This window comes from Phlebotomus argentipes, unplaced genomic scaffold, assembly GCF_947086385.1.
Source record: "Phlebotomus argentipes unplaced genomic scaffold, Phlebotomus argentipes genome assembly contig_35, whole genome shotgun sequence".
Lineage (NCBI taxonomy): Eukaryota > Metazoa > Arthropoda > Insecta > Diptera > Psychodidae > Phlebotomus > Phlebotomus argentipes.
Window position 1 is genome coordinate 17,256 of NW_026776193.1, and position 26,438 is coordinate 43,693.

The 26,438-nt window shown below is 40.1% G+C and overlaps 2 protein-coding genes across 2 annotated transcripts; both read right to left on the reverse strand.

Moving 5' to 3' along the window:
• Positions 1-6,742: 6,742 nt before the first annotated feature.
• LOC132264463 (sodium-coupled monocarboxylate transporter 1-like) lies at positions 6,743-8,670 on the reverse strand. The gene is made up of 3 exons (XM_059764682.1): positions 7,979-8,670; positions 7,301-7,922; positions 6,743-7,246 (listed from the first exon to the last, which is right to left on the reverse strand). Exons 1-3 carry the CDS (start codon positions 8,668-8,670, stop codon positions 6,839-6,841), a joined length of 1,722 nt encoding a protein of 573 aa, XP_059620665.1. The 3' UTR covers positions 6,743-6,838.
• A 5,141-nt stretch (positions 8,671-13,811) lies between these two features.
• On the reverse strand, positions 13,812-22,473 carry LOC132264443 (organic cation transporter protein-like). The gene is made up of 7 exons (XM_059764660.1): positions 21,596-22,473; positions 18,716-18,914; positions 18,308-18,566; positions 15,905-16,097; positions 15,703-15,808; positions 14,147-14,823; positions 13,812-14,066 (listed from the first exon to the last, which is right to left on the reverse strand). Exons 1-7 carry the CDS (start codon positions 22,000-22,002, stop codon positions 13,907-13,909), a joined length of 2,001 nt encoding a protein of 666 aa, XP_059620643.1. The 5' UTR covers positions 22,003-22,473; the 3' UTR covers positions 13,812-13,906.
• Positions 22,474-26,438: the final 3,965 nt, after the last annotated feature.

Here is a 26,438-nt window from a genome sequence, read left to right on the forward strand (position 1 = left end):
TATCTATATTGGAGTGTTTTTTTTGAGTGGTTCTCCTCGTGTCGATATTGATTTCTCTTCAGTGGGGAAATGTAATTGGAAATCTTCACATGTCGTCACTCAAGCTCATCCTGACAATATCAAAGGCTATTCTCTGCCTTGCTTCATTTGTGGCATCCCTTCTGGCCACCAAAATCTCCGACTATTTGTCTGAACCCGGAGAGGAGGAAGAAAAATCCCTCTTATCGCAGCGTGTTCGTCGTGTTTCGTGAAGGTGAAAGAGTGGAATTTAAAGAAGTCGAAACATTAAATCAGATAGAGATGATGGGAAACTCAATAAGGGCTCCGGGGCGGCATTAGCAATACTTGGACTGTGTGTGTTGACAGGGAAAGAGTGAACATATTGACGAGACGACAGCCAATCTCGGCAGAATCAATTCGTATTCATGCGGGGGCGGAAATGAAAATTACCGTGGGTATGATTTTAAGCGGACAAATCGGGCGGAAAGCTCCGCAGTCGATCTCAGGCTGGGAAATAATTTAAGAGGAAATACAGTGAAACTGCTGCCTTTTTCACTTCCTGTGCTCTCTCTCTTCTCATTTTTCACACTCTCCCACAATATTTCCCTTCTTCGTTTTCCCAATATTTCAACATTCTTTATTTCCCGTCTTACATAGAGAAATTCCCAAGCCGATACAAATGGTCTCGAGATGTTTCACTTTCTTCCTTCCCAAGAGTCGTCAACTTAATATTCCTCGTGTAATCCGAGGCACAATTGTTGGACGGCAATGTTGCTGCCGACAATTTCGTTGAAAATGATCATAATGTCGATTTGGGGGGGTTAGAATTTCATTAGGAAGTGATTTTAATGATTAAAATTCCCATGGAGAAATTATCATTTGAATTTTTCATTCATCCTCAATCATTTCCCTCCTTTCCATCAACCATTGAAGAATGTCGGCAATCGCTCTCCTTGTTTACAGCAGAATTGCTGGCAATCTCTTACTCCCTCTCAGTCACTCCCTCCAACCCTTATTCTCCGCTGCCCGCGCGTTCGCCGACAGATTTTCCATCCTTTTTGCTCTCGTCTGCAAAGTCATCATGTGAAATTTCCAGGATCAAAATCATCTCCGGCAAATGTTTGGCCCTTTTGCATGCGGTGGTGTTTTTTTTATACGTTTCTTCTGCGCCACTGAAAGCCTCGGAATTGTGGTGTGAGGTGGTAAAATTTGATTGATATCTCACGCTTTCTGGGGAAGCCTCGCCCCTCCGCCCCCACTGTGCCGAAGGATTGAAGGGATGGGAGGCCAAAGTGAAAATAAAAAGAATTAGAGGTACATGAATTTCAAAGGATTTCCCTTGGAAATTTTATGCCAATGAGGTTGAGGCGCTCGACTGAGTTGACAGTATATTTAATGGCATCCCGAACAATAATGAATAATTTGATTGAGGCTTGAATATGAGGCACAACATTTTTCCCTGGGCTTGAGATTGAGATAAAGTGCCTACGAGAGTATCATATTTATTGAATCTCATTTGAAATTTGAATCCTATTCATTATTCTCCCTTTCTTCTGCCATTTCTGACTCTCTCCTTCATGATTTTGCTTCGCGAGCAAAAAGACGGCTGAGAAACTTTAAGTGAAACTTCACCGAATCCCTGTTTAAACCCGGAAATCTATATATGCTGAGTACTTAAAGAGCTTTACTGGCGTATCCGTGTGAAGTTTGTCGTTGAAACAAGTCTCACATAACACATTTTGCTAACTTTTAACTCGTCTATTTGTAAAGATTTCCCGGCTCATCGTAATCCCTTTTTGTATCTCTCCAAAACCGGGTCGTTGGATACACAGGAAAAAGTATGATGTATGGAGATTGAGTGTCGATATTCTGGGTTTGTTTTGGGTTTATATCCCCAAAAATACAGAGGGAAAGGGTTTTGACGAAAGTTGGGCAAATGGCAAGAAATGGAATCCTTCACACTCATAAAATAACCCCAAGAATTCTTCACAGTTTGTCGACGAAAAAGTTAACAGAATAAATATTTGCAGCAACACCGCAAACATTCGAGAAATGTCAATATTAACGAGGAGATTTTGGAAATTAGACAATACAGATATCACATGATTATGAGCAACTGAAGGAAATAATTTATCGATGGGTGATTCGAAAACTATGGAAAGGCAAAATTATCACATTTCAAGAGAGAAAGTTGTCGAAATATACCTCAAAACTCCTTCAAATCGATCATAAAAGGCAATTAAAGTGTTAATATTGCTCTGTAATAATTATTTTGTGAATTTTCCTATTGATTTCATTGGTATTTTTGGGAATTTTTGACTTAAATCTGGGACAAAATAAAAATATTACTTCAAAAAAGTCTACTTTTAATAGTCTTTGAGGACATTTTATCCGAAAAAGTCGAGTAAAATGTCTAAAAAATCAACATTTGAGGAAGATCTCGTAAATCTAGAATTAATACATTTCTCACAGAGCTTTTTCACTGCAATTTGAGACAATTTTCTTGGGAAAAAGTCGCACTTTTCACAGTTTCCGAATCACCCTTCGATATGCGAAGTTCTATTCTGTCATTTGATGAAGCATGATAATTTCCACGGGCGCACAAATGAGACATCGAAATGCTCTTATTTAGCCTTCCTCATTTTCCCAACACGATGATTCCTCGGGAGCCTGGGAAGGAGAGTTATTGCTCGTGTGTGTGTGGGCGGAGGAGTCAACTGCGGGGCTTGTATTCTGACACAGGATCTCAATCACGACCCATCTTCCCTCGGCGACCGCATTTGAATTAGGGTGATAAAGTTGTCTCTGCGGCTGTTTGGGGAAATACAGCAATTTGTAAAATAAAACACACTCCCCGGGGAGCGGAGCATGTTGAATGGGCATGATTTTGGCGTGTATGTGGAGAGGCATTGAAGAATTCGCTCTGCTCCTTTCACACCTTTGTTCGAATTGTCACAGACGCTCATAAATAAAGTATGCATTCATCCTTATTTCATCCCAACGCTGTATTCTTGCGGTGTGAATTTATCGTTTTCCAAAGACACTCTTGATATATGTACATTTTCGAAGAATTACATACATTGGGGGATGTTTTATGACTAACCAGAAATGTGAAGGAATATCCTAAAAATAGTATCAAATGGCTGTCGGAAGTCTTATGTGCCAAATGTGTCTGTATTTGTTATCCACATCGTAAGCTTTATCTCATGGAGAAGAAAAGTTAAGAAGACATTCCGTGGATTCCATAAACACCAGAGCGTGTGTGCATTTTAACGAGCACACTTCAGTTGTTGCGATTGAAAACTTGATAAGTGGAAATCATCCTTAATTTGACTGTTGGAATCATTTGCACTTTAGAAAGCCAATTAGATTTATTGGCACATTTCAGTCAAATCTTCACGAAAATTTGATTTGTTGATTTTCTACACAGAAAATACGGATCAAAATCCATAATTTCATCCTTTTAATCTTAATCAGGACAAAAATCATGTTAATAAAATATCAATGAATAAAAGAACAACTCATTTGAGCTGAAAGAGTAAAAATCAATGATAAGATACGATGATGAATATAAATAAAAATTCATACTTTATGGTAATAAGAGAGCGAAGCATTTGAGGAATTATTAATTCAATTACATCTTTGAATTGAATCATGAGTGGGTTGATATTCAGGATTAAAACAAGAAAATCAATATCCCAGGGTTGAAGAAAGAGTTCAGAGACATGGAGTGAATTTACAGGTATTAGAGCACAAGAACTTGAGACGAGACGCATAAATCTGAAGCAAATCTCGAGCCAACAATCTTATTTGCCATTTTCAAGGTGTTGATTTATAAAATTGACCGACTTATGTACAGATTTTGCAATTTCTTTCTTCGCCTCAACCTCGAAATGTGGGTGCAGAAGTGCCTCAAGTGAGAGTGGCAAATCTCATCAGCAGCTGGCGATGTCTCGGCGCAAAGCTCTGCAGACGCGCTGAAGAGGTTGAGCAACTCGTGAATCATGCTCCAGACTGGACCAGTGGGATTTTCCTAATCTCGCCCATTCGGAGAAAGGTATGATGGCTCTTCGCTTTGCGTACATCTACGAATTGCTGGCGTGTCGAGTGCGTCGCGACAATGTGTGCCTATTTCACCTTTGGCCGCCCAATTTGTGGGTGGGTGTGGCGTTAAGAAGATGGTGTGATGAAATAACACGCTATAAAATTAATTTTTGGGTGATTTGCCTCTGAATTTATGGGTGTTCCGCACGACAAATAAATTCACCGAGTGTGTCATATGTGATTCTGTGGGAAATTAAGACGCCTTTTACGACGCCTGTGTCTCAGATGTAATCCGAATGTGGCTGAAGACACACGGTGGCACCCTTGATCCGCCGCCACTGCGAGAGATGCACAATAAAGGGCGAATGAGGGAGGAATTAAATATTTTAGTGTGTTTGTGGGAGCGCCTCGGCCGTTTTGCGGCGCAGAGAGACTCCTTGTTTATGATCCCCGGAGATCTCGAGAGCCATTCTATCAAAATTGAATATATCAGGCTTCATGACACATTCGAGAGGATACGACGCAAGACACTCTCAGGCTGAGATGGTAGAAGTCAAGCCATTAGGCGGAATAGAGATGTGCGTTGAGTGTGGAAAATGGAGAAGGTCAAAATTAAGAGATTGCTATCAAAAGTAATGGAGTTGTGTTTGATTATTGAATTTTTTCTCCCCACCGGAGGACTCACATGTCGAGGATATGTGTGCGCCAAACCTTTGGCGAGAGATGGCGAGGCGACCACTTTTACACTCAATTGAATATTTGCCCGGCAACTTTTCCCCACTTCTTCCACTTGAGCGCGCCAAAGCTCACAAGGATGAGAAGGACATCGGCCATGTGTGGATAAGAGGAGAGGAGAGCACAGTGTGCTTGATCCCAAATCCCGCCTGAGTGAATGGGTCAAGAATATTGAAGAGATTCCATGTCATTTTTCTCACTGTCGCATTTTTGAAATTTCATTAAACTTCACAAATTGAATTCTTTTCCTCGCGCGCGTCAAATGGCAAAAGTATGATTTTTGCACTGTTTTGAAGTCGTAAAAGTCCGGACAAAGTGTCCAATTGTCCGTCTTGGGTGCTAGACAACCTCAATTTCAAATCAAATAAGTGTACAAGTACAGCGAAATGAGGAAAGCTCTGGATATGTTTCAACCCTCATGTTCATCACCATCGCAAAACTTTTCCGTCCAACATTGCGAAGTCATGCTGTGAGACAAATTGGAAAATAGAAGTTTCAGCGGACTTATTGTGGTCAATGTTGGTTCAAAATGTGGCTCAAATCATGAGGGATTAACTTTAGAATTCTCAAAGTCTTCCTATTCGAAGGGCTTTCAATGCAATCAATTCTATATTTTCCTCCTCAGCTCCAGTTGAGCTTTGGGAGCTTTTGTGCAGTTTATGCAACTGAGGAAAAGAGATTTCCACTGAAATCTGTCACATTGCTTCAATATTTGCTTAAATTACCTGCTCTGTGAATTCAAGTATGCCAGAATTCACAATTCGCTCAAATTGAGTGTTTGCCATTTGCTCGCTTCCCTCAATTGAGTTTCAAGGGTGTGTTAAGTTTCGATATGATAATGCGAAAATATCTTTATTCACTGACTTTTTCCCATCACAGTTTTTCATTTAAAATTCATTCTAGTTTATTTTAGTCTTTGTTCTTGAAAGAAACCCATAAATTCACTCATATGTTGTGATATTTTCGTCCAATTACTAACATGACAAATTCTACGTCCATTCACGTGTATTACAATTTCGCATTTGCCCGAGGTGAGTTTCTTCCATCGACTCGTAAATTCGTTCATCCAAGGCCTGTGATTATTATGTCGTTTGTTATCCTTACGTCGGACATTATTCTGGCTACTGTGGAAGGATATTTGGGTGGAGAAGTAGAAACAATAATTGCCAATAACAAGATAATGGGCAAAAGAAGAGGTTTTGTGATTTTAAAAATTGTTCATTAATAAGCTATTTAATCTGAGTAAAGTAATTGATCCAATTGATGAAATGTTTCATACATCTTCCATGGAATTGGATGCCATTTGCGAGACTCTGGGATTATTCAAGGATCCTTCCAACCATAAAGTGTTGGCTGAGTGGCAGAGGACGAATTTATAATGGACTTTAAATGAGCTTAGTTAATGAGGGATTCAATGAAATTCAATTTATTGCAGAATTCTTAAATTTCACGATATTACATAAAACAAGACGTAGGCAATAAATGCGAATGCATTGGAAGTGACAGACGTTGAAGAGGATAGACGAGTCTGTGTCCTTTCCAGGCCTCTTGACTTCCCTACAAATCATCGTTAGGCACTCTCCCAACAAAGTGCCGTGAACTTTGAACGTGCTGAAGTTCGCAGACAGGATGTTAAAATGAATTAAATGTGAGAATGTAATTAATTAGGTCATTCGCAACACCGATATAACGCCAAAGTGTTCAAAATTTCCACTCTCACATTGCAAATTAACTTACAATTATTTGTTGATGCTCTTCATTAGCCACTCACAGTGCTTGCATATTAAATTTCGCAAACTGCCGCCGCTTCGGTGTAGAATATCAACAGAAAGTTGGAAAATTGCATCTTCATGCAGTGTTTCAGCAAAGGCTTTCGGCAAACTCGTGTAATGCGAATGCCAAGATTGAGCAGCAGATGTTACACTATAAATAACTGAGGATATTAAAGTTTTTTTCTTATCCAAATTTATTACTTAAGCTTATATAGTCAGACCAGAAAAGGAGCCTAAGATGTGGGGTGTCTTTATTGAAAAGTCTTGGAAATTGTGAAGAAATTGCACTAGTTTTTACTCCATGCAATTCTCTGTATTAAGTTTTCCTTTTGCGATAAGTTTTCTCGATGCTCTCTTGCATTTGTTCTGAGAAATGGAGCCAGAAGTTTCTGATTCTCAATGACATTTCCTCCAGTCAACAGACTAACAATGTAGCTCGTTAAAAGATTGCATAGCATCCCAATGAGGCCAAAATATACAAAAGGAATCTTAAACAGCCAAATTACATCATCAGAAGCTTCAGATATTACTTTCTCATTAGCAATTATTGTTGAATTACTGAATTGCAGGGCGTCTTTTTGCGATGAACAGCCATCAGTCGAGAGTGGAAGTGTCGGTTCAGGTTTGTTTGCCATACCGCCAATAATGAGGACTGTAAGGACAATTCCACCGACGCACGCACCTGCTTGAGCTCCCTGAGAACACAGAGGAACATTAGATTCTTACAATTTGCTCAGTAGATAAATTACCTTTCCGTTAACTTTGGGCAGAAGAACGCCGGCCATGAAGAAGCCAAATATTGTACTCGTTGACAGAGTCATGGTTTGATTTGTTATCTTATAGATCATTCCCATTTTCTGCACAACAGTCACCATCAACACTTGAACAGCGCCTAGAATCAGCACAATTGCCTTCAAAATTTTCTTGGCTGTTCTCTCCTCAATATTGACAAAGCGATAGCTCAAGAAGTCTTCATAAATAGTTCCTCCCAAAGCATTTAGATAAGATGATGTTGTGGAGAGACTTGCAGCGAAAATGCCTGCTATGAAAATGCCGTTGAATCCTGTGAATATTGAAGCTTTCTCCTGAATAAAGTGTGGAAGGATTTGGTCAAGCTTCTGAATGATGCCTTGAGTGAAAGGATCGCAAGTTTCGTAAGAAGCATACATGATGACACCAATGAATTGGGCCATGAAAATGAAGCATCCGAAAGCAATGACGACGATCCAGGAGGCGATTTTGACTTTCTTCAAGCTCGACAAGGCGAGAAATCGCTGAAGACAGGTTTGATTGAGTCCAAATTGATATATATTTATGAGAGAAGAGTTTACGTATGCCCAGATGACGGTTCTGCTGCCAAAGTCACTGAAACTAGAACACATTTCCATTACACTTGAAGTCCTTAATACACTGGCGTAATTGCATACTTTATCCAGTTGAGTCTTCCGCCTCGCTCAGCTGCGTCCCAAATATTCTCGAATCCTCCGACAGAAATGGCGCCAACAGTCGCCACAATGATGGTGGAAACTACCATGAGGATCAGCTGCAGAACGTCTGTCCAGACCACGGCTTTGAAGCCTCCGACTGCCGTGTAGGAGGCACAAAGGATGGACAGAGCAATCACAGTTGCGTAAATATTAACTCCTGTGACTTTGTTGAACACCAAGGCCGGAACGTACACGGTAACTGGCAAGTACACTAATCCTGCCACTGTGTAAACCCCGCTCGCAAACACTCGCACACTTCGGCTGAATCGCATTTCCAAATACTCAAAACTCGACGCCACTTTCAGTTCATACAGCACGGGAATGAAGACGTGCAGGAAAACCGTGTTCGACACCAGAAGCGTCACACTCAGCATCCAAGTGTGAATTCCATGGGCATAAGCCTCCGCCGAGAGGCCCACGATTGTCATTCCGGATGTGACGGTGGCCACAAGTGAGCATGTAACAGGAAGCAAGCCCATATCTCTGCCGCCGAGGAGGTAATCATCCTTCGTGCTGGCGCTCTTCCGTGATTTGGCGCCATGGTAAAATCCAATCACGGCGGAGAAGAAGAGCACAAAAGCGAAGCAAATGTAGTCGATTATTGAGAATTGTCCACGATCCACAACATCCATTATTGACTTGTTCCTGAACTTCACGAAGCGCAGAGAAGAATTGTACTGAAACCGATTCAGGAGAACCTGTGAAATTTAAAAGTGTCGCAGATGCCAATTACCTTTCGCGACATGCTAAAATCATTCTGCTTTTTATTACTGAAAAACTTTTTTTTATTATTATTGTGAAAAGCCAGACATTGAAAATACGTGGACAATGTAGGAAAAAAAGCTCCTCTAGACGCTAATTGATTTTAAATTGATAAATAATTGGTGATTTATATTATATACATAATTAAATTTTGTTTGAGTGAAAATTGAAATTTTGCCATCAATTACAAAAGAGCAGCACAAATGTGCAAAGTTGAGCAATAAAGAGAATTCAAATTGTGCACGTGCAAAATGTCATTTAACTGCTGGAAAAGATTAAAATTTGCTATCATTTACAGAAGAGCAGCACGAATTTCGAGGTGGAGCAGTAAAAAATAAAATATGCACAATGTCATACAACTGAGTAAATAATGTATAGACATTTCTGATGAATGAGGAACGACAAACAGTCTTCTCGATGAAAGAAGTGACAAATCTAGAATAGATATAGCGTCATACATTTGCAGAGTGGAGTCATGTTTACCGGATTTATCAGGTCAAGGAAATAAATACAATTCTTTTACAAAGCAGTGCTAAAATCAAGAATTACAGATAACAGGTTTTTTTCCCTCCCCCAAAGGAAAATAACATCTGCAATTGCGTTATGATCGAAGTTCATGATGAAAATTCCACTAGAATGTTTGGCACGAAATCTGTTCTCTAGTCATCATCATTTAATTTCACTCCACTAGCTTTTACTGATGTTGACATCTTTGATATTGATTTTGTAAATATTATGACTTTATAAAAATGAATCGTCATAAGAGATTTGCGCATTTTCTCATTCACATATCAACAAATATACATTAATTTTATTTAACTAGCACGAAGGGGAAAATTACTAGCAATTTCAGACCATTAAAAAAGTAAAATATTTGATTGTTTCTTGAATTTTTAAATATTTAATAATAATAATAATATAATAAATTATAGTGGTTTATAGATTATTCAAGGGTGTTTAAACCCCTTAATTTGCCGAAAACATTCAATTTTCTGATTTTTAAATAAAAATTTGGATTATTTCATTTTTTCTCTACAAAGTAAGAATCAATATTTAAATATTTGATTAATAATCCCTCAAAAATCGTCTAGTGATTTTCCCCTTGAGTAGCACTAAGTGACTAATAGATCATTATTTTTTATTAGTGCAAATGTCACAAGAAAGATAATCGTGATTTAGGTATTTGTGCGGAAAATGTGTTCCAAATCACGATAGAATTTATCTTTCCCAACATTTTAACCGCTGTATCATCCATTTTTGTACCTGCGTTTCGAATTATTTTTCACACATTTGGGCATTAGGGCCGGAAAATAGGGTAGGAAAGTCAATATTTCCGCATACACACAATTTCATGTCATTGCCCACGTTGTAGGTTAAAATGCCCAACAGATACCCTAATAAAATATCAGATACAGACAATGCTTACGTGAACTGTAACGAAATAAAGAGACCAAAAGTCCCCTTTTTACTACTGCTGGCTAAGGATGAAAATGTTCCGGGAAAATACGGCAGTATTCCTATGTGATTTCTATACATCTCTCGGGAATATCTGAATGGTTTTCACATGCACGGAAAAAATGCCCAGCAGCGCAGTTTGTCGTTTTCAGGCATTTACACAGGGATTTCCTCTGTCTCCGCTCTCTTTCTGCCCCCTTTTTCCAGCCACTGAAGACAAATAATATACAAAATAATAAATAATTCCACATGTTATGGTGTAGATTTGGCCAGAATCCTATTCTTGCACACACAATCCATAACTCGCAACACTACACAAATGTGTGTTGCTTCGTGGGTGGAATTGAGGGGGGTGGAAAAGGGGGGTGACTTGGTGGCATAAAGTTGAGGCAAGAAGGTGGTCTTGATACAGTAATTTATTCTTACATCACACAATCCACACAAAGTTAAATCTCCTGAGGAAGGAATCCCTTCTGCACAGCGTGCAGATGAAACACACAAGTTTTTCCTCGCAATGTTTGTTTTATTTTACTGAACCAACGACGAATTGGACGAAGTGCGGAGGAGTTGAAATTCAATGGATACATCAGAGAGACATTTCGGGAGAGAATTCAAAGTGCCATCAGAAATTCCTTTTATTTGTTTATAACCGTTGGGACAGAAATCAATAAGTGGTGTCATCGACGCCACTCTTGACAACCCTCTAGACGAGCCCTCTCGCTCTTTCGACAGACACATCTCGACATATTTTGAAGAAGGGCGCGCACACTTGACTCCTGAAACACACACAATATAAATGATTTCATCATCCTTCACTCTGAATTTTAATTATTATCATGTCACAGCCAATAAATAGGACGTCCCTTCAGCAACACATTCCGGGCAAATATTGAATTCCATTCGCGATATTCAGAGCAGATTTTGGGGGCGAAAGGCATGAGAAAAAACGTGGTGTCTCGTGAGGCCACCAATAAAATTTTCATTCTCCTCATCTCATCATCATTATTATCCAATAATCTGCCAACACAAAAGTGTGTGGACTGATGATTTTTGAGACATGGCGGGGAGTCAAATTAAAATTGTGGATTATTTAAATTTTGGCCAAATGTGCGAGCAAATTTATTTAAATTAAAAACCAGTGTAAAAAGCTCCTCTCAACCGCATGTTTGTCTCTCGTATTTGTGCTTGTTTAAATACACTTTTCTGTCTAATGAAAGACTCCGCCGAGGAAAGTCTCGTCTCATTATTTTTTCTCGCCTTCATCTCAACAAGAAAATGAAGCGTGCAACGCGCCATCAACTTGTGCCGCAGCACTTGATACACAGCCCAGAGCCAGACATTTTTCATTCATTTTCATATGCACATAAACTTTATTTGCACACTTATTCTTCGGCTGGGATAATTAATTCGACTTCCACAGCATCAGCAATTTGCTCAAGACATAACACATGTCTACACTTGTGCTCGAGTGCTCGTCACTTGGTCATTGAGATAGTTTTATGTATTTTTCTTGCTGTAGATGGTCAGCCAGGCTTGAATTTCCATTTCATGTTTGCTGAATTTATTGTCTCAATTTATGCTGCAAGACTGCAAAGCAGAAAAAATGTGTATTAGAGATGTTAATTCATGAAAGAAAACGTGATGAACAAGCCATTGTTAATTAAGATTTATTTATCTCCAACACAATGACTTCAATAGTAAACGATTATGGAAAGCATAATGTCAACATTTGTCCACAAAGTCAAATGAAAAGATCATGTTTAATCTAATTTGTCTCACGAGCGTCATAGAATTTTTTATAATTTCTAAGTAAATTCTGTAAATTGCGAGGAAACGGCTAATTGATCTTTAATAAATACTTTTCATACGAGTTCTTATTCTGAATAGATTATTTAAAAATGCTTAACTCAGTGCGACACGTGACATTGATTACACATTTATTAATGATTGATTGATATATTATGGAAACTCGTATTTAAAATAGGAGTTCTTGTGCGATTTTCATGCACTTCTTGATGTCAATAATTGGGAAAAATAATTTCATTAAACCCGTTTGCTAATGACTTTTATGACTTTGCGAGGACGATTTTCAATTCTCAATGCACCTGAACAACCTCAGGAAATTTTTAGTTGTTTTTAGAGAAGAAAGAAGCATAGCGAATTATGATAAATTTTTAATCTAAACACTCACCTTGATATCTCTCAAGACACATTATTTTCACTTCTCAATAATGAGTTGTTTTCATTAGTTGAAAAATTGATTAGATAAGGTGGAAATATTATTCCTTGAATATATTTCAAAGATTTGCAGCAACGTGAAGGTAAATATAAATCCGACAGACAAGAATACATAAAAATTCCTTTCGAATTTTTGTACACAGAAAAAAAGTTAAATCACGTTCCATGGTGAAAAGAACTTATTGATTTCTTATTCAATTCAACTCACTGTGAAAGACTTCTCACAATATTTATATTATACCCGAGACTTCTTAATCAATTTCCTCTGATAGTCTTTTTTCTGTGCAAACCTGAGCCTTTTTTATTTATCCCTCTGATGGTGTGCAGTGTTGTGTTAGGCTGTGAAGAAGAACTTTCCCGTTCATAGGCAATTTCCTTGGCAGAACCCTTTTTTGCACGCATCCCAGTGACTCTGGAATACACGCACTGGTGTGATGAAGAAAAAGGGAAGGATTCGAGGAGCAGATTGTACCTTTTTCCGGGTGTCTTATCATGACAAACTCTGGACCAAATCATCCCATTCTCCCTTGGGAAAGAGGGAAAAACACACGCGAAGGGGGATTTTCATGCGACTATCACACAATGCAAATGAGACTGCGAATTATAATCGTGATGACATTCACAAGTGAAGGCCGGAGAGTGTTGGGAAAAAAGGCAAAAAGAGTGTAGAGCTTTCATGGCAAAGTCAAAAGCAGATTTGCACCAATTGTGCCCTCGTGTTTGGTTCCATTTTCTGTGTGACACACGCGCGCTCTTCAACAACCAAAGAAACATTTGCGAAAAAGTGTGGGAAAAAGAGATAAATAGTTGGCCGTCTTCATGCTCAATTGTCTTTTATTTTATTTCTACAAAATAAATTCTCTCGTTTTATTTCACTTACAATGATAAAATGCAATTTATATGGAGAACTTATATGAGTAATCGTATAATTACATCACTCTTAAGTGGTAAAATCGTTGCAATTGTAAATGGACAAAGTAACATTAAACTTGAAGATGTTGAGTGGGGGGAAAGGAATCAAGGCAAATGATATTCAAGACTCTCTTCTCGCTAAATCACTAATTGCTTCCTTGAGTCACTCTCTCACCCACCAGAAATTGACGAAGAAGAAATCAATGGCAGCCAGTATTTACATTATATATCCCTCTACTTTGCTGTTCCATAGCTTGTGGAGTGTCATCAAGTTAATTCCGATACAAGATTTCAGCTCTAATTGCTTCGTCAGATACAATGTATACAATACAATGAGAAAGTTCCGCTTTTCGCCCTAGTGGAGGCCGAAAGGGTCAAAATGTGAAGATTAATTGACTTATGGCGCAGCGATGACTGACTAGATTCTGGCCCTCATCATCACACAGACCGCCCCTCATGCGAGGAGCGCACGTCTCAAGATATCTTGTCATGTGTTTCGCCCTACGGGGACGCCGCGGCAATTCTGGATCGCACGGATGAGCGCTGGATGAGACTCGAGCGAATCTCACCCCGTGTCGATCCGCGCACAGATTTCCTCCTGCCACTCGAATTGGAGGCTCTCTTGAAGTGTTCAATCTGCTTATCAGCTTCATCAATTTTCCTACACGGAAGAGAGAAGAGAGAAAGTCAAGTGTGAGAAAAACGGTCTCCAGAATAGCTATTAAGCCCAGGGAAACTCACTTGCTGCAGCATGGGAAGTCCCAGATGCGTTGTCCTCTGCCGAACTCCTCGCCATCGGCGAGAGTCTGCGGCAGTTCGTGATTGAGTGTCTCGGGAAGCAGGAGGGACAGCAGTCCCCCGAGGATGCCCACGATGCCGAGAACCACTAGGGGCAGAGACACTGTGATGTTGCTCAGGTACACGACGAACGGCGCCACGATGCTCGCGACGTAGCCCATGATGTGGATGAAAGCGATGCCTTGAGCGCGCACCACCGTGGGCAGAAGCTCAGCGGCATACTGAAGGCCGATGTTGTAGGAAATGTTCACAGCGAAGCGCCCGAGGATGGCCAGAGTGGCCGAATAGACGCCAATGGGCACCACAGTGGCCAGCAGACTGAACACTCCGCTGAACACCATCGTGCCGCACGCCAGCCACCGTCGACCCCAGCGATCCAGCGTCAGGGTCAGCAGAGTGTCGGCAGGGAATTCCGTGGCCGCGGCCACGGTGAATGTGAAGAAGATATCCAGTCCCAGCGAACCCACATTCCGCACGTGTCCGTCGAACACGAGCGAAATCGCCATCCAGATCAGCACCAGAACGATGGTGATCTTCCGCAGACGCGGCGTCCGGAAGAGATCCAACACCGAGTAGCTCTCAGTGTCTGTCTCCTCTTCGCGGATTTTGGCACAACTCTCCTGCAATGGCAAAGATTAGAAGCGTCACGATCGCAGTACAGAATCTGAATTCTAATAAGGCCGAATGCTATCTCCAACAATCGACAGTCTTCTTCTCAAGTGAGAATTGAGAGTGTTGTAAAAAAAAAGATATCGAACAAATTAAGTATTTATGATGGGTGTTATAAAAGTACAATGTCATGGTTGCATATATGAATAGAAATGAGTCTCATGACGTGATTTAACATCATCTATTTTGGTCATTTTCCGACTATGTGCAAGAAGATTTCATTTGAAATTTAAATTAAACTTGTTATATTGGCTAATGGTTTACTATATATGTTATATAAACATCCAGGAAAATGCTGCATTTTCCTCATCAAAGTACTCGGCATAATTACCATATTTACTATTTATTATTATTATCATTTTTCCACTCAAATTTATTACCTGCGAATCGTTTGGGGAATTTTATGAATACATGAATGTTCAATGAGGTAAGAGAATCTCAATTAAAATTTCGTGTTTAATGATAGAAAATCCATTATAGTTAAAATCCAAAGAGATCATTTCAATCATAATACGGTTAAATAGCTTTTAATTGCCATAATAATATTAATGAATCATCCGCACAATATTTCAATTGGAAGATTGATAATGTTAATTGAAACCGAAGAAGCTTCCAGGCTTGATTAATTGACTTTGCATTCATACCTAGACAAAACATGTTTATGATGAATATAATGTTTGGCATTTTCTTGCGAACCCATAGCTTATGGCGTCGAATACTTAATTAACCTTCAGAAGCTCAATCATGAATTTCATGAACAAAAGTCAAAGAGGATTTTGCATTTCAATGAATGTAAGGAAATATTCTTGGAATTGAAGCTGCAGACTTACCGTGAAATCGTTGTATATTTGCGGTGGGACGTCAGTTCCGTTGATCTTCTCGAATTTCCTCAAAATCTTTATGGCTTTGTCAATCTTTCCCTGCGACACCAACCACCTGCGAAGACAGAGAGAGAGAGGGAGAGAAAGAGAGGTTGAGTATCGTGTCTTGGCATCTGGGCACGTGGATGTGGAGTGAAGGGGAAGGTCAGACCTTGCTGATTCCGGAACGATAAGTGGCGTCAGAATGGCAAGACCAAGTGGAGCCGAAGTTACAATTGTGAACATCTTCCAGTCCGCCAGGTAGTAAGCAATCCAGGGCAGTGAGCACGATCCAATGGTGAAGAATATGGCAATGGACATGTTGGCCACAAAAGTTCGCCACTTTGGCCCCACGTACTCCAGCACTGCAAGAGAGGAAAAGTCACCTGAGTCTTTGTGGACACAAAATCTCAATGACCACGAAATCCAATTTCATGGGCATTTTCTCAACTCCGCGCCACAGACACATCAAATGTCTATCTCAAGATCTTGCTCATTTTGTAAACATTTGCCATTACCATTGGATTTTGTTGCGGTAGTCGATAAAAATTGGCGCATTTCTAAGGTGACTATGCTATGCAAAGTGTGCAGGAAGTCTAAGTTAATCAGGAGATAAATGATATCTGCATAAATCCAAACATATTACCGCCGTCGCACTGCAATTTCAACAATGCCATTCACCCAAAATAGCTTCTGGTTTTTCGTCACTCTTTTTACCAACTAAATTGCCATATAATTGCACACTCCAAATCGACGGGTGAATGGAAGACTGTGAAAAGTCGTTTTTAATTTTTCCAGCTTCGAATGAAAAGTTGATAATTCAATGGAAAATAATAAGAAATCATAGATCACTTATAATACAGTTATAATTTTGGATTTTCGTGATTTTTCTATAATGTTTGTTGAATTTTCAGTGTGAACTTTGAGAAAAAGTACAGATAAAGTATGAGAAATTGATTTAATAGACTTTGGAAGCTAATATTTTCAGTTTATCGTTCAATTCGCAATATTTCAGTTAAAATTTCTAATAAATACCAAAGAAATTAACTGAAACATTTATAAAATAATTTTTATAGAGCAATAAAAACACTTTACTGAACAATTAGAAGCCGTTTGAGGCAATTTCGGTATATTTCGCAGCGATTTTAACGCTAAATTTTCAACTTCCTCTCCTGAAAAATTGATATTTTTTGACTTTGAATAGTTTCCAGTTCAACCGTCGAAGTAGTTTTGAATACGATGCCAAAAAGTACACAAAAGAGTGTGTAATGAACATGAAAATTGCAATATATGTCATTGTTGTGTGTATTTTTTACCCAAACATAGCCCTAGGATGCTTTATAATGTTTGCTGTGGAAGAAGATAGAGGGTTTTTTTGGGTATTTTTGTGCGTGCGTTTGTTGGTTTTTTCGAAGCTTGCACAAACGCTGTGCGTTTGTGTCGCAATTATTCACCAAATGGAATCATTAAACCCAATTTACCCGCACAGGGTACTGACTCTGAGAGTGTAAAAAAGAATAACATTGCAACATTTCGGATATTTCACAACGCACTCGAATGATGGTTTGCCATGTGTGTTTCTATTCTGTTCGCATGGGCCCCTAAAGTTCCTCAAGGATCCGACTTAAAGTCGTGCATTTTTGTTTTCACAAGTCCAACCGGATTTCCTTATGACTTCTCCAAATCCATTCCTTAGTGTATTATAGTTTTTTTTTCTTCTATATGAAGGCACACATTAATGTATTACATTAGAAATGAATTATTGAGTATAAATAACTTTGTCTCGGTCGATGAGTTTGTATTGTGTTGAGAGATTAGTTGCGGATCGACCAATAGTTGTGCCTTCACAAGTTGCAATTAAGCTCTCATGATGTCGTGAATGTCTCTGCAAGTTCGCTGCCAATCACTCCCCATCAATGCGAACACCCTGAATTGAATGCGAGAGAGACAAAAGGGAGACACGGAGGAAAGACAGCACGAAACGTGCGCCTTATGATCAAGTCTGTGAACTCCGTGTAATTGTGGTTTTCACAAAATCTCAACAAAATTACTTTAATTGAAAGGGGTAACCTTGTGCAGTGAATTTGCGGATTTGATTTATTCTACGATTAACAATTTTGTGGTCGATTGGTCCACACACACACACACACGCTGGCCAGCGCAATATAATGTTTTATTCGATAATATTTCGTGAGGGTTTCCAATTCTTGGCCATAGTCAAGGTTGGAAAATTCTCAGTACGCCAAAGAACCTTTCCCATTGTCAACAATCTGTATGGAGTGTATTTACACAACTACCGGCTTGACACTGAGCGGCCTTTAATCCTATCAGAGATGTTGGGGGACAAAAAAAAAGCTCCCGATCAATCAATAGAATTGACACAGATGAAAGGTATTTTTTGTGGACGCATAAAAAGTCTCTCGTGCTGCTCAATTACAATCGGCGGCCTCATTAACGAATTAAGGCTCCCAATTAGAGCATCGCAGAGATTGAGAAAATGAATTTTCACATATGTGAGAATTTGTGTCAAGTAAACGTGTTTGTCAGGTGTTGACAATATTTATCCATCACTCACCGAGAATGTACATCATGGTGAAGCAGTTGTCGAAGGCGAAGCCCACGAGAAAGCGACACAGGCTGAACTCCCAGAAGCTTCTCACGTACGCCGTGGCGACGCCCGCGAAGAAGCCCATCAGGTTGCATCCCACCAGAGCCGGAATCCTCCCGAAGCGATCGGCGATCCAGCCGAAGATCAGGCCGCCCGCAATGGCACCCAGGAAGAATATCGACTGCGCGATGGTCGGCAGGGCGGCATTCTCGCACACCCAATCGAACTGTGTACGAGAACAGGAAGTGGAGTTTAGCAATGAAGAAAAGAGGCGGTGAGTGGGCCGCATTTGGCTCATTTGGCTGTCTGAGCGGATTTTCCTCATTTCGGCGCGCAATCAGAGATTGCCCATGAGTCACACGACGAGAATCTCACCTGCGTCGCTACAGTTTCGTACGGAATATCCGTGAAGTTATATTCCCAACCATGACGACAGGAAGTGACTGGCCAGCTGGGGTCGGGCTCTGTGATTCCCGACTCGATGATTTCCGTGTAGTTCACATCGTACATCAGGCACTTGCTGTACGCGAAGCCGCCGTCATCGGCATTCACTTTTGGCACAGACAGTCGCAATCTGCAAAGAAAAGCACAAGAAGAAGTTTAAAAAATGGTCAAAACTTCCCCGCTCTTCGCTAAGTGATGGAAAATCATATTTGTTTGTCGATCAATTTATGCAAATGAACCGATCATGAGTAGATTTGTGGAGAAGAAAACCTGTTAATTTATTATTATGCCTGAGAATCAACCACGGAATTACTCATCACGCTTAAAAGTGAATCTGCAAATTGTGAAAGAAATTTGATGTGCTTGAAAGCATCATTTATCAAAATACTAGAAAAAAAAGGAGATTTTGCACGATTGCTTAATGCAATTGGACTCTTGCTGTGAATTCTCTGGTTTCGTAAATTGACTCATTTTCGAGTCTTATTATTACTTTGCCACAAACAACAACAATAAACACTCCGTATTAATCATCTCAAATTTCTTACGAATCCCATATGTGAAAAATTCCCTGATTTTCACAAAAAGAACCCGCGAAATCTTCCATGTTGACACAATCAACCACCAATTCCTCTCTCTGCAATTTACATTTTCATCATTTGTTGAGACATTCTTCGCTTGAGCATCCATCAAAAGTTAAATACACGAAAAATTGAGGTTTACATATTTTATGTCTCATACTTTTTCGGTCTTTTAATTTTATACGCGAAACAGCAACGGGGCAAGGTGAGGTGATTTTGCTTCTTTTTCTCTTCTCTCTTCTCTGTTCAACTAGGTACAAGGTTGTGCACAAAATACTAATAATCGAAATGTTTGCGGCGAAAAAAAAATTAATATTAAAATGGTTTACATTCTCACATATTAATTATGTTATTTAGATTGACCACTAATTAGAGTAGTGCGATTAAAAGTCAATAACGGGGTCAATCATGATCATAACTTACGGACTTCTTCATGTCACACCATTATTGTCTTCATAAATAAGGCTCCCGTGTTCGCGTGATTTACGGCTTCGCGTCCAGCCGAAATTCCCCGCGTGGAGCGTCATTGATGGGAATCACTCGTCATCACATTGCGTCTCCACCTGCGCGGTGTTTTGGAGTCTCTGATGACGCTGTGCGCGCCGTATTGACAATGGCACGAGCCAGTTGAGATGAGGTGTTTGTCTTATAATCTCGTGAGCGGAATTGAAAGTCAATATTCGACGCTGAGAGCTTTGTTTGTGCCAAACCACGCGGTAATTCCCTTGATTAATTGATTCGTGTCACAGCAAATTAGTTCTCCACTCGTGCGATGTCACAAACGATTGCTGGACATCGTAAAGTCCGCAAGCAGCTGGCGCGGTTCTTCTGCGGCACATTTTCTTCTGCACCATCGCAATTGATCACAATTGATCACGTCCGTGGATGTGGGTGTGATTGTGGCTCACCTGCGGGAGTTCCCGCTCAGCCGCAACCATGCCAATTGAAAAGTCAACAATCTGACGCAAAATGTGCAACATGTGGAAAGTTCAAGTCCTCTGAAGGTCGCTTGAAAACATCAACGCGCGATTTGGTGCTTCACACATTGGCGGACAACTATCATTATCCCCTTTGTACAATGCCGAGATATCAACTCAGTGGCACCGCAATAGAGTAATTACACAAAATGACAAGAGATCTCGTGGCAAAAAACGGCGGGAAAGATAGTGCACTGAAATCGTCTAAGGAGATTGACTGGTAGATTAAGCTTCAGTGCCCATTACAACTTCATTTACAGCCACAATCGCGTGAAGAAGTTGCACGGTTGTTCCATATCAAGGGGGAGATAATACAGTCAGAAGTGGTGTACAGTTCAGCAGAAGTACTTAAGAAGTTAAAATAATAAAAAGCTGGATTGACAAAATTGTCCCAATCCTTCGGATTTCTTTTTAATTTTACACAAAAACAATCAAAAAAATACTTTTCTAGGTTATGTAACGATTCAAGAATAGATTTAGTGAATAATCGCATTCTAGCACATCAATTCTTATGCTCAAGTCCAAGAGATCGTTAGTTATTGGCAGAATTAAGAATTTGACTCCACGAAACATTGTAAAGTGTATTGAACCCGAACATAACCTTAAAAATAGTCATTAGAACTTGGAAAATGTTCATATAGAAAAAATTCTGCATGATTTTGAGTTCAAATCTGCACTAAACAGACTCCAAAGTGAATTTTTGAAGATCTTTTGGTTATATTTTTAGGTTATGATCGCAAAAGACGCCCCAAAAAGCGTTTTTAAATTAATTCTTGCAGAAATAACGGATGGAAACTCAAGAAATTCATTATAATTTGGGAATCAATGTGGAAACAGTCTAAAAAACTTCAGGTTCTAGAAGTGTCAGGTAAATTTAGAAGTGTTTTAAGGCGTATTATCTCCCCCTTGTTCCATATGTCTCATGGAAAAACCCGCACAAGAGAAGAACTTCATCACCAGTGAAGTCACCAATTTTCCCGAGCAAAATTTTAAAGAGCAAATTTTGCTGGTTGGAATAATAAAATATAAACTTCTGATTCACTCTTCAATATATGATTTCAACTTGTGCAACAAACCTAATGGTTTTGTTGAAACGGGGAGGAAAAAATGGCAATAACAGTAATAAAGTGATTTTACGGTTCAGTACAATTCTGCACAAAAGCAGGTCAAGTTGATGACGTTTTTGTTGTTGTAAAATTATACTTTATCATCTTGGGTGCAAGATTGAGATGGAAACTGTGGGTTTTCCCCCTTACCTCGTGTCGAGATCCAAGTGCTTCAGCTCTGGCGCCAGACACCAGTGCTCCTCTGGTACGAGGGTGATGAAGATCTGCGAGAAGTACACGAAGGCGACGAAGAAGGCGAAGGGAATCATGCACAGGAAGAGGATCTTCTGGAACAGCCCGAACTCCCCGATGTGCGGAAGCAGGTCGTCAAAGTCGATGATCTTGACGCCTTTGTCTGGATCGGCCTTCAGCTGCTGCGGTGGACGCAAATCCAGCGCCGAGGACTTCTCGTCGCTCTCGAACACCCTGTTCACATATCCGCGCTCGCCCTGAGCTTGTCGCTCTGCGGTTTCCCTGTGATCCGCCGTGGACGCCGACGGAGCCTCCCGCAATCGATCACCGATCACGGGAATGCTCTCTTGTGGCTTTGGTGGCATACTTTGTGCTCTGTATGACTCTGTTTCACTTTCACTTTCGCACACAAAATCGTTACACTGATTATGACTCTAATTATTCCAATTTTTATTCACTGATACCGCTTCAGATTTGTGTGATCACACTCTGGACGATCACTGTGTGCTTGTGCACTTGCTTGAATATGTGGTCAGTCTAGCGGAGGTTTTCTTTTTCTCTTTTTTTCCAATTATATAGGTGCAGAAGAGAGATAATATATTGCAAGAGCTGCACAAAGAGAGAGATACTCTTGCAGCAATTCTATTTCTTCTCAACAAGAAAAACTCCGTTTGCCCTCTGGATCACGGGTGATCACGACTCGATGCTACACGCACTTGTTCACTACCGCTGCCCTTGGCAATTGTACGCACTCACGAGATCCTCTCTTGGGGGCTTGACTGCTCCGCACGGGTGGGCACACACCACACAATCCGAACGCTTAGCAGTGGCAACTGGGTAATGATCGCACTGCGATTATGTATTTATACGACAGGCCAATACTCCGAGTTTCCCCCAGAAGTTCTGCACGTTGCGGCTTTTTTGCTCGCGCGTTTTTTGAATAGGCGCCACTTCGGACACACACCACTCAGCGGATCCATCCAGCGCGCCCACCAATCCCACCCAAGACGCCACCCCAAGACACCGCGGAAGTCCACCGATCGCGCTAATTGATCAGCACGCGCTGCTGATTTCGCGAGAAGATCACCCGCATCGATATGCATATTTATGACTGATCCAATCGATTCTCGATTGTGGAAGTGAAGTTATGAAGCATAGATGAGATTTTTGACGGAATTCTCGTGCCAGTTTTTTGCCCTCTCATGATGATCATTGGTGTAGATTTTGAGGAAGTAATTCGGATAATTGCCAATTATTTCAGACTAATGCCTCACATTAGATTTTTGTGTCTGAGTGAGAGAGAAAAACACAGACAATTTGTCTGTATTTCCCTGATACAACTTTTGATATATGGATAACAATCTTAAGAACCCAGAGATCATTATAAAAAAGCTTTATGTGATTTATAGATTATAAATGTGTTTTAACCAACCATTAATTTGAATGTTGCTTTCAAAGTTGCACTCAGATTCTGAGTTATATCTTCCAGTGTATTTAACTGTTATTATTGCAGAAACAAGGGCAGAAATGTGAGACAATCAGGTTTTTTTGACTGTATTTCGCATTTTCTGTAGGATTAAATCAATTTTTGTCGTTTCATCGTTGAATAGAACAACCAGATTTGTCGTCATGCAATGATAAAGCAGACCTTCAGCTGTACATTTGACAATAAGATGATGATCAGTGGATACTGAAAATCGACTCAAATTGTTGCCAATCAGGGAGATAGTTAATTACTTTAATATGCAATAAGTATAATTTTCTCATGTGAGAAAATGATTAATGACTATTGCTTCAAATCTACATGGAAAAGCTGTCATTGTCAAGAATACTGGACTTGAATTGAATATCCTGTCAAGAAATGTTGGCTAAATAAGGAAACGCAGAGATAATTCATATTTTAATTAGAGATAAAATGAAATAAGAATGTTCTAAACTCATAATTATCCGCCTGTTTCATGCTAATGGCATTTCACACATTTCATACCACCCGAGAGAGGTCATTTAATCGCATAGATAGAGCAAATACCATTTTCACTCGCACCATTCATTTGCCAGAGTGGAATTTTAATTTCAACTCTGAATTCCCACGAATGACAGGAATGCCTGCGTGGGTGGCCGTCATGCATCTGGCCAGGAGAGACACACTCGCGAAGATGTGACACTGACATCTCTGGCCACAAGACACTAGCCATTCCCATGCAATTGGCGCGAGTGAAAGAGCGAGGTGTAACCTTACGAGGACATCACGTGTGTGCGCTCTTCAAGAACATATTCTCTGTGATTTTACAATTTGTCGCGTGTGCGCTGAAATGCCGCAGAAACATGCGACAAGGTGATAAATTGCTGTATATGATTTTATCTGTCATGCATCCATTCAATTAGTTCTTTGCCACATAAACATCATGGGAATTGTGGGTGATATTTCATCAATACATCTTCCCACATATATGAAAGTCGATGACAACAGGGTAATATCTCCGAGTCGTAAACCTTCATAGACTCACCGTGGGAGCTTTTAAGCTTCTCCCCTTATTCTCTATGCTCAGCATCTTCTCCCTCGGCTGTGATGATCCACCAGGGAGAGAATGTTGTGCGGAGAAGACAAAAAAGGAGCGAATTCTCGTACATCCATCTTCGATTCTTCTTCTTATCCTGCCTAAATTCCCTTCCAAGTCGCTGGGCGAAACTTATATACAGTAATTTCATGGTGGGGTGTTAAGTGGCTTTACTGCGTTTTTCTTTTGCGTGCGCCAAACTGTGCCGCGGATGGCGTATAAAAGAAAGAAGACAGATCAACATGGGAGATAATTTTTATTTATTTATATCGAATCTGATACGATGATTGATGATGTCTGAAATATATATATTTTTTTTATTTTTATTCACTCCTATTCCATCTCAACATTCCACGTTTTTATCGTTCCTACACACAATGCCACCCGGGGTGAACAAACAACGAACGGTGTGGCGCTGAGGGTGGGAAATCATTGGGAAAAACTTTTGATAAATGGTACACACACAATTGGGTCCAAATTAATTTGCTAATTTGCCCGATATATTGTGTACACGAAGGTGTGACACTATAAATTAAGCTGCGAGCATGAAAATGGGAAATAAATTGAGTGAGATGGCGCGTGAATTGGGGTGGAAAATGTTCTCTTCAAGCATAGGCGGGCGCGCGCTTTTCTGCAACCAGAGAGAAATTCCGCAATAATTTACCGCACATATTTCCTCTTGTGCAAAATATTAAATAGTTCCTCGTCGAGTGGAAATTTTCCTCCAGCACATTTGTAACATTCTTTTGCGTGTCCTGAAACACTTAAATCACTCACACGGAAAGAGTCAATGATGGTCTTCTATATGGAATTTCAGTGTATCTCACAATCCTCCGGGCTCTTTGCTCATTGAATCATCAAAATTATACGCAACCCACCACCAATGGCGATAAAAGTTCCGTGGATAGGCATAAAATGGCTTTTTCTCGTAAATCTTTTTATTTGGCTTCCTCTTATTGGATCCCAGACAATTTCTCAATTATTGTGTTTGGTACAAAAGCCTCAAGATTCCGTGATTCCTTTTATTGTGCCTCTGATGCTCGAGCTCTCACCGATTCGTGCGCCTTTTTTTCCCACCACCCCCATTGTTATCCTTTTGTTTAGCAATTTATTTGTTGAATGAGATATGGAAATGGATGACACAAATATTTACATACATAGTACATAAAGTGTTGAGGAGTCAATGACATGGGAATTGAAGTGATTTATTTGTGTTAAAGCCACGATTTTCTGATGTAGACAAATTGATTTCATTACAGAGCGCTTCTCTATTGCGGGGAAATCATAAATTAGATTGCTCACATAGTGGGGATGGAAAGTGAGCTTCTTGCTATCACTGTGTCACCAGACGGTAAATGTATTTTAAATCGGAAAATCCTTACATGGCGCTCAAGTGTGTGTATTCTTTATTGCATGAGCCTGGGGATAATTCGTATTTTGAAGAGGGACTGAACCCTAAACTGACACATTTTTCTTCTTCAGCACGTTGGACTTGTGTACATGTAAACATAATAAAACAAATCAAATTCATTTCATTACTTGAGCATTGCAAAAATGTGTCTCAAATTTTTATCCGTCGCCATCCTCAATATATCCTTCAGAGGGAGAAAGAAACAGAGAGGAAAAAAAGCGAGAGGACGTGAACAGTGTTGAATTGAAGTGTTTGCCTACAAACACAGGATTCGTGATGTGAATAAACCCATTAGGATAATATTGTATGTAAGAAAGGGGAGGGTTAATGTTGGGAGAGCATTGAGGAATATTTAGGAGAAAGTACGACAATGGGAGAAGCTCCTCTTCTGGCCACTCTCTTGCCATCATCCAAAAGCAATCAGTGAGATGGAGTGGACCAAGAGGATCGACTACAGTAAGAAGATACCTACCTTGTTAATTCTTTCGCAGTAAAATCAACAAGAAGCGCCTGCCAGGGGTGGATTTTCACTAGGAGAACTTTACGAGGGAGGCCCAAAAAACTAATTACACTTTGTCAGGGCTGAGGGGAAAATATTTGTGGGTGGCAGAGACATTTGGATGCTCTTTGCAATCAAGATGGGTTGGGGAAAGATGCGGTAATTCCTTCATCCACTGGCGAATGGAGCCCAGAGAAAAGTCCTCCTTCTCATCGTCCTGAACTTAATACAATTGTGTATTTACTCAGTGAAACTTTGTGTAATTCCTCCCTCTGCTCCGGTCTCTGTCATTTTTACCCATGGCATTTAGTAGCGCGCCGAAATATTGTGTAT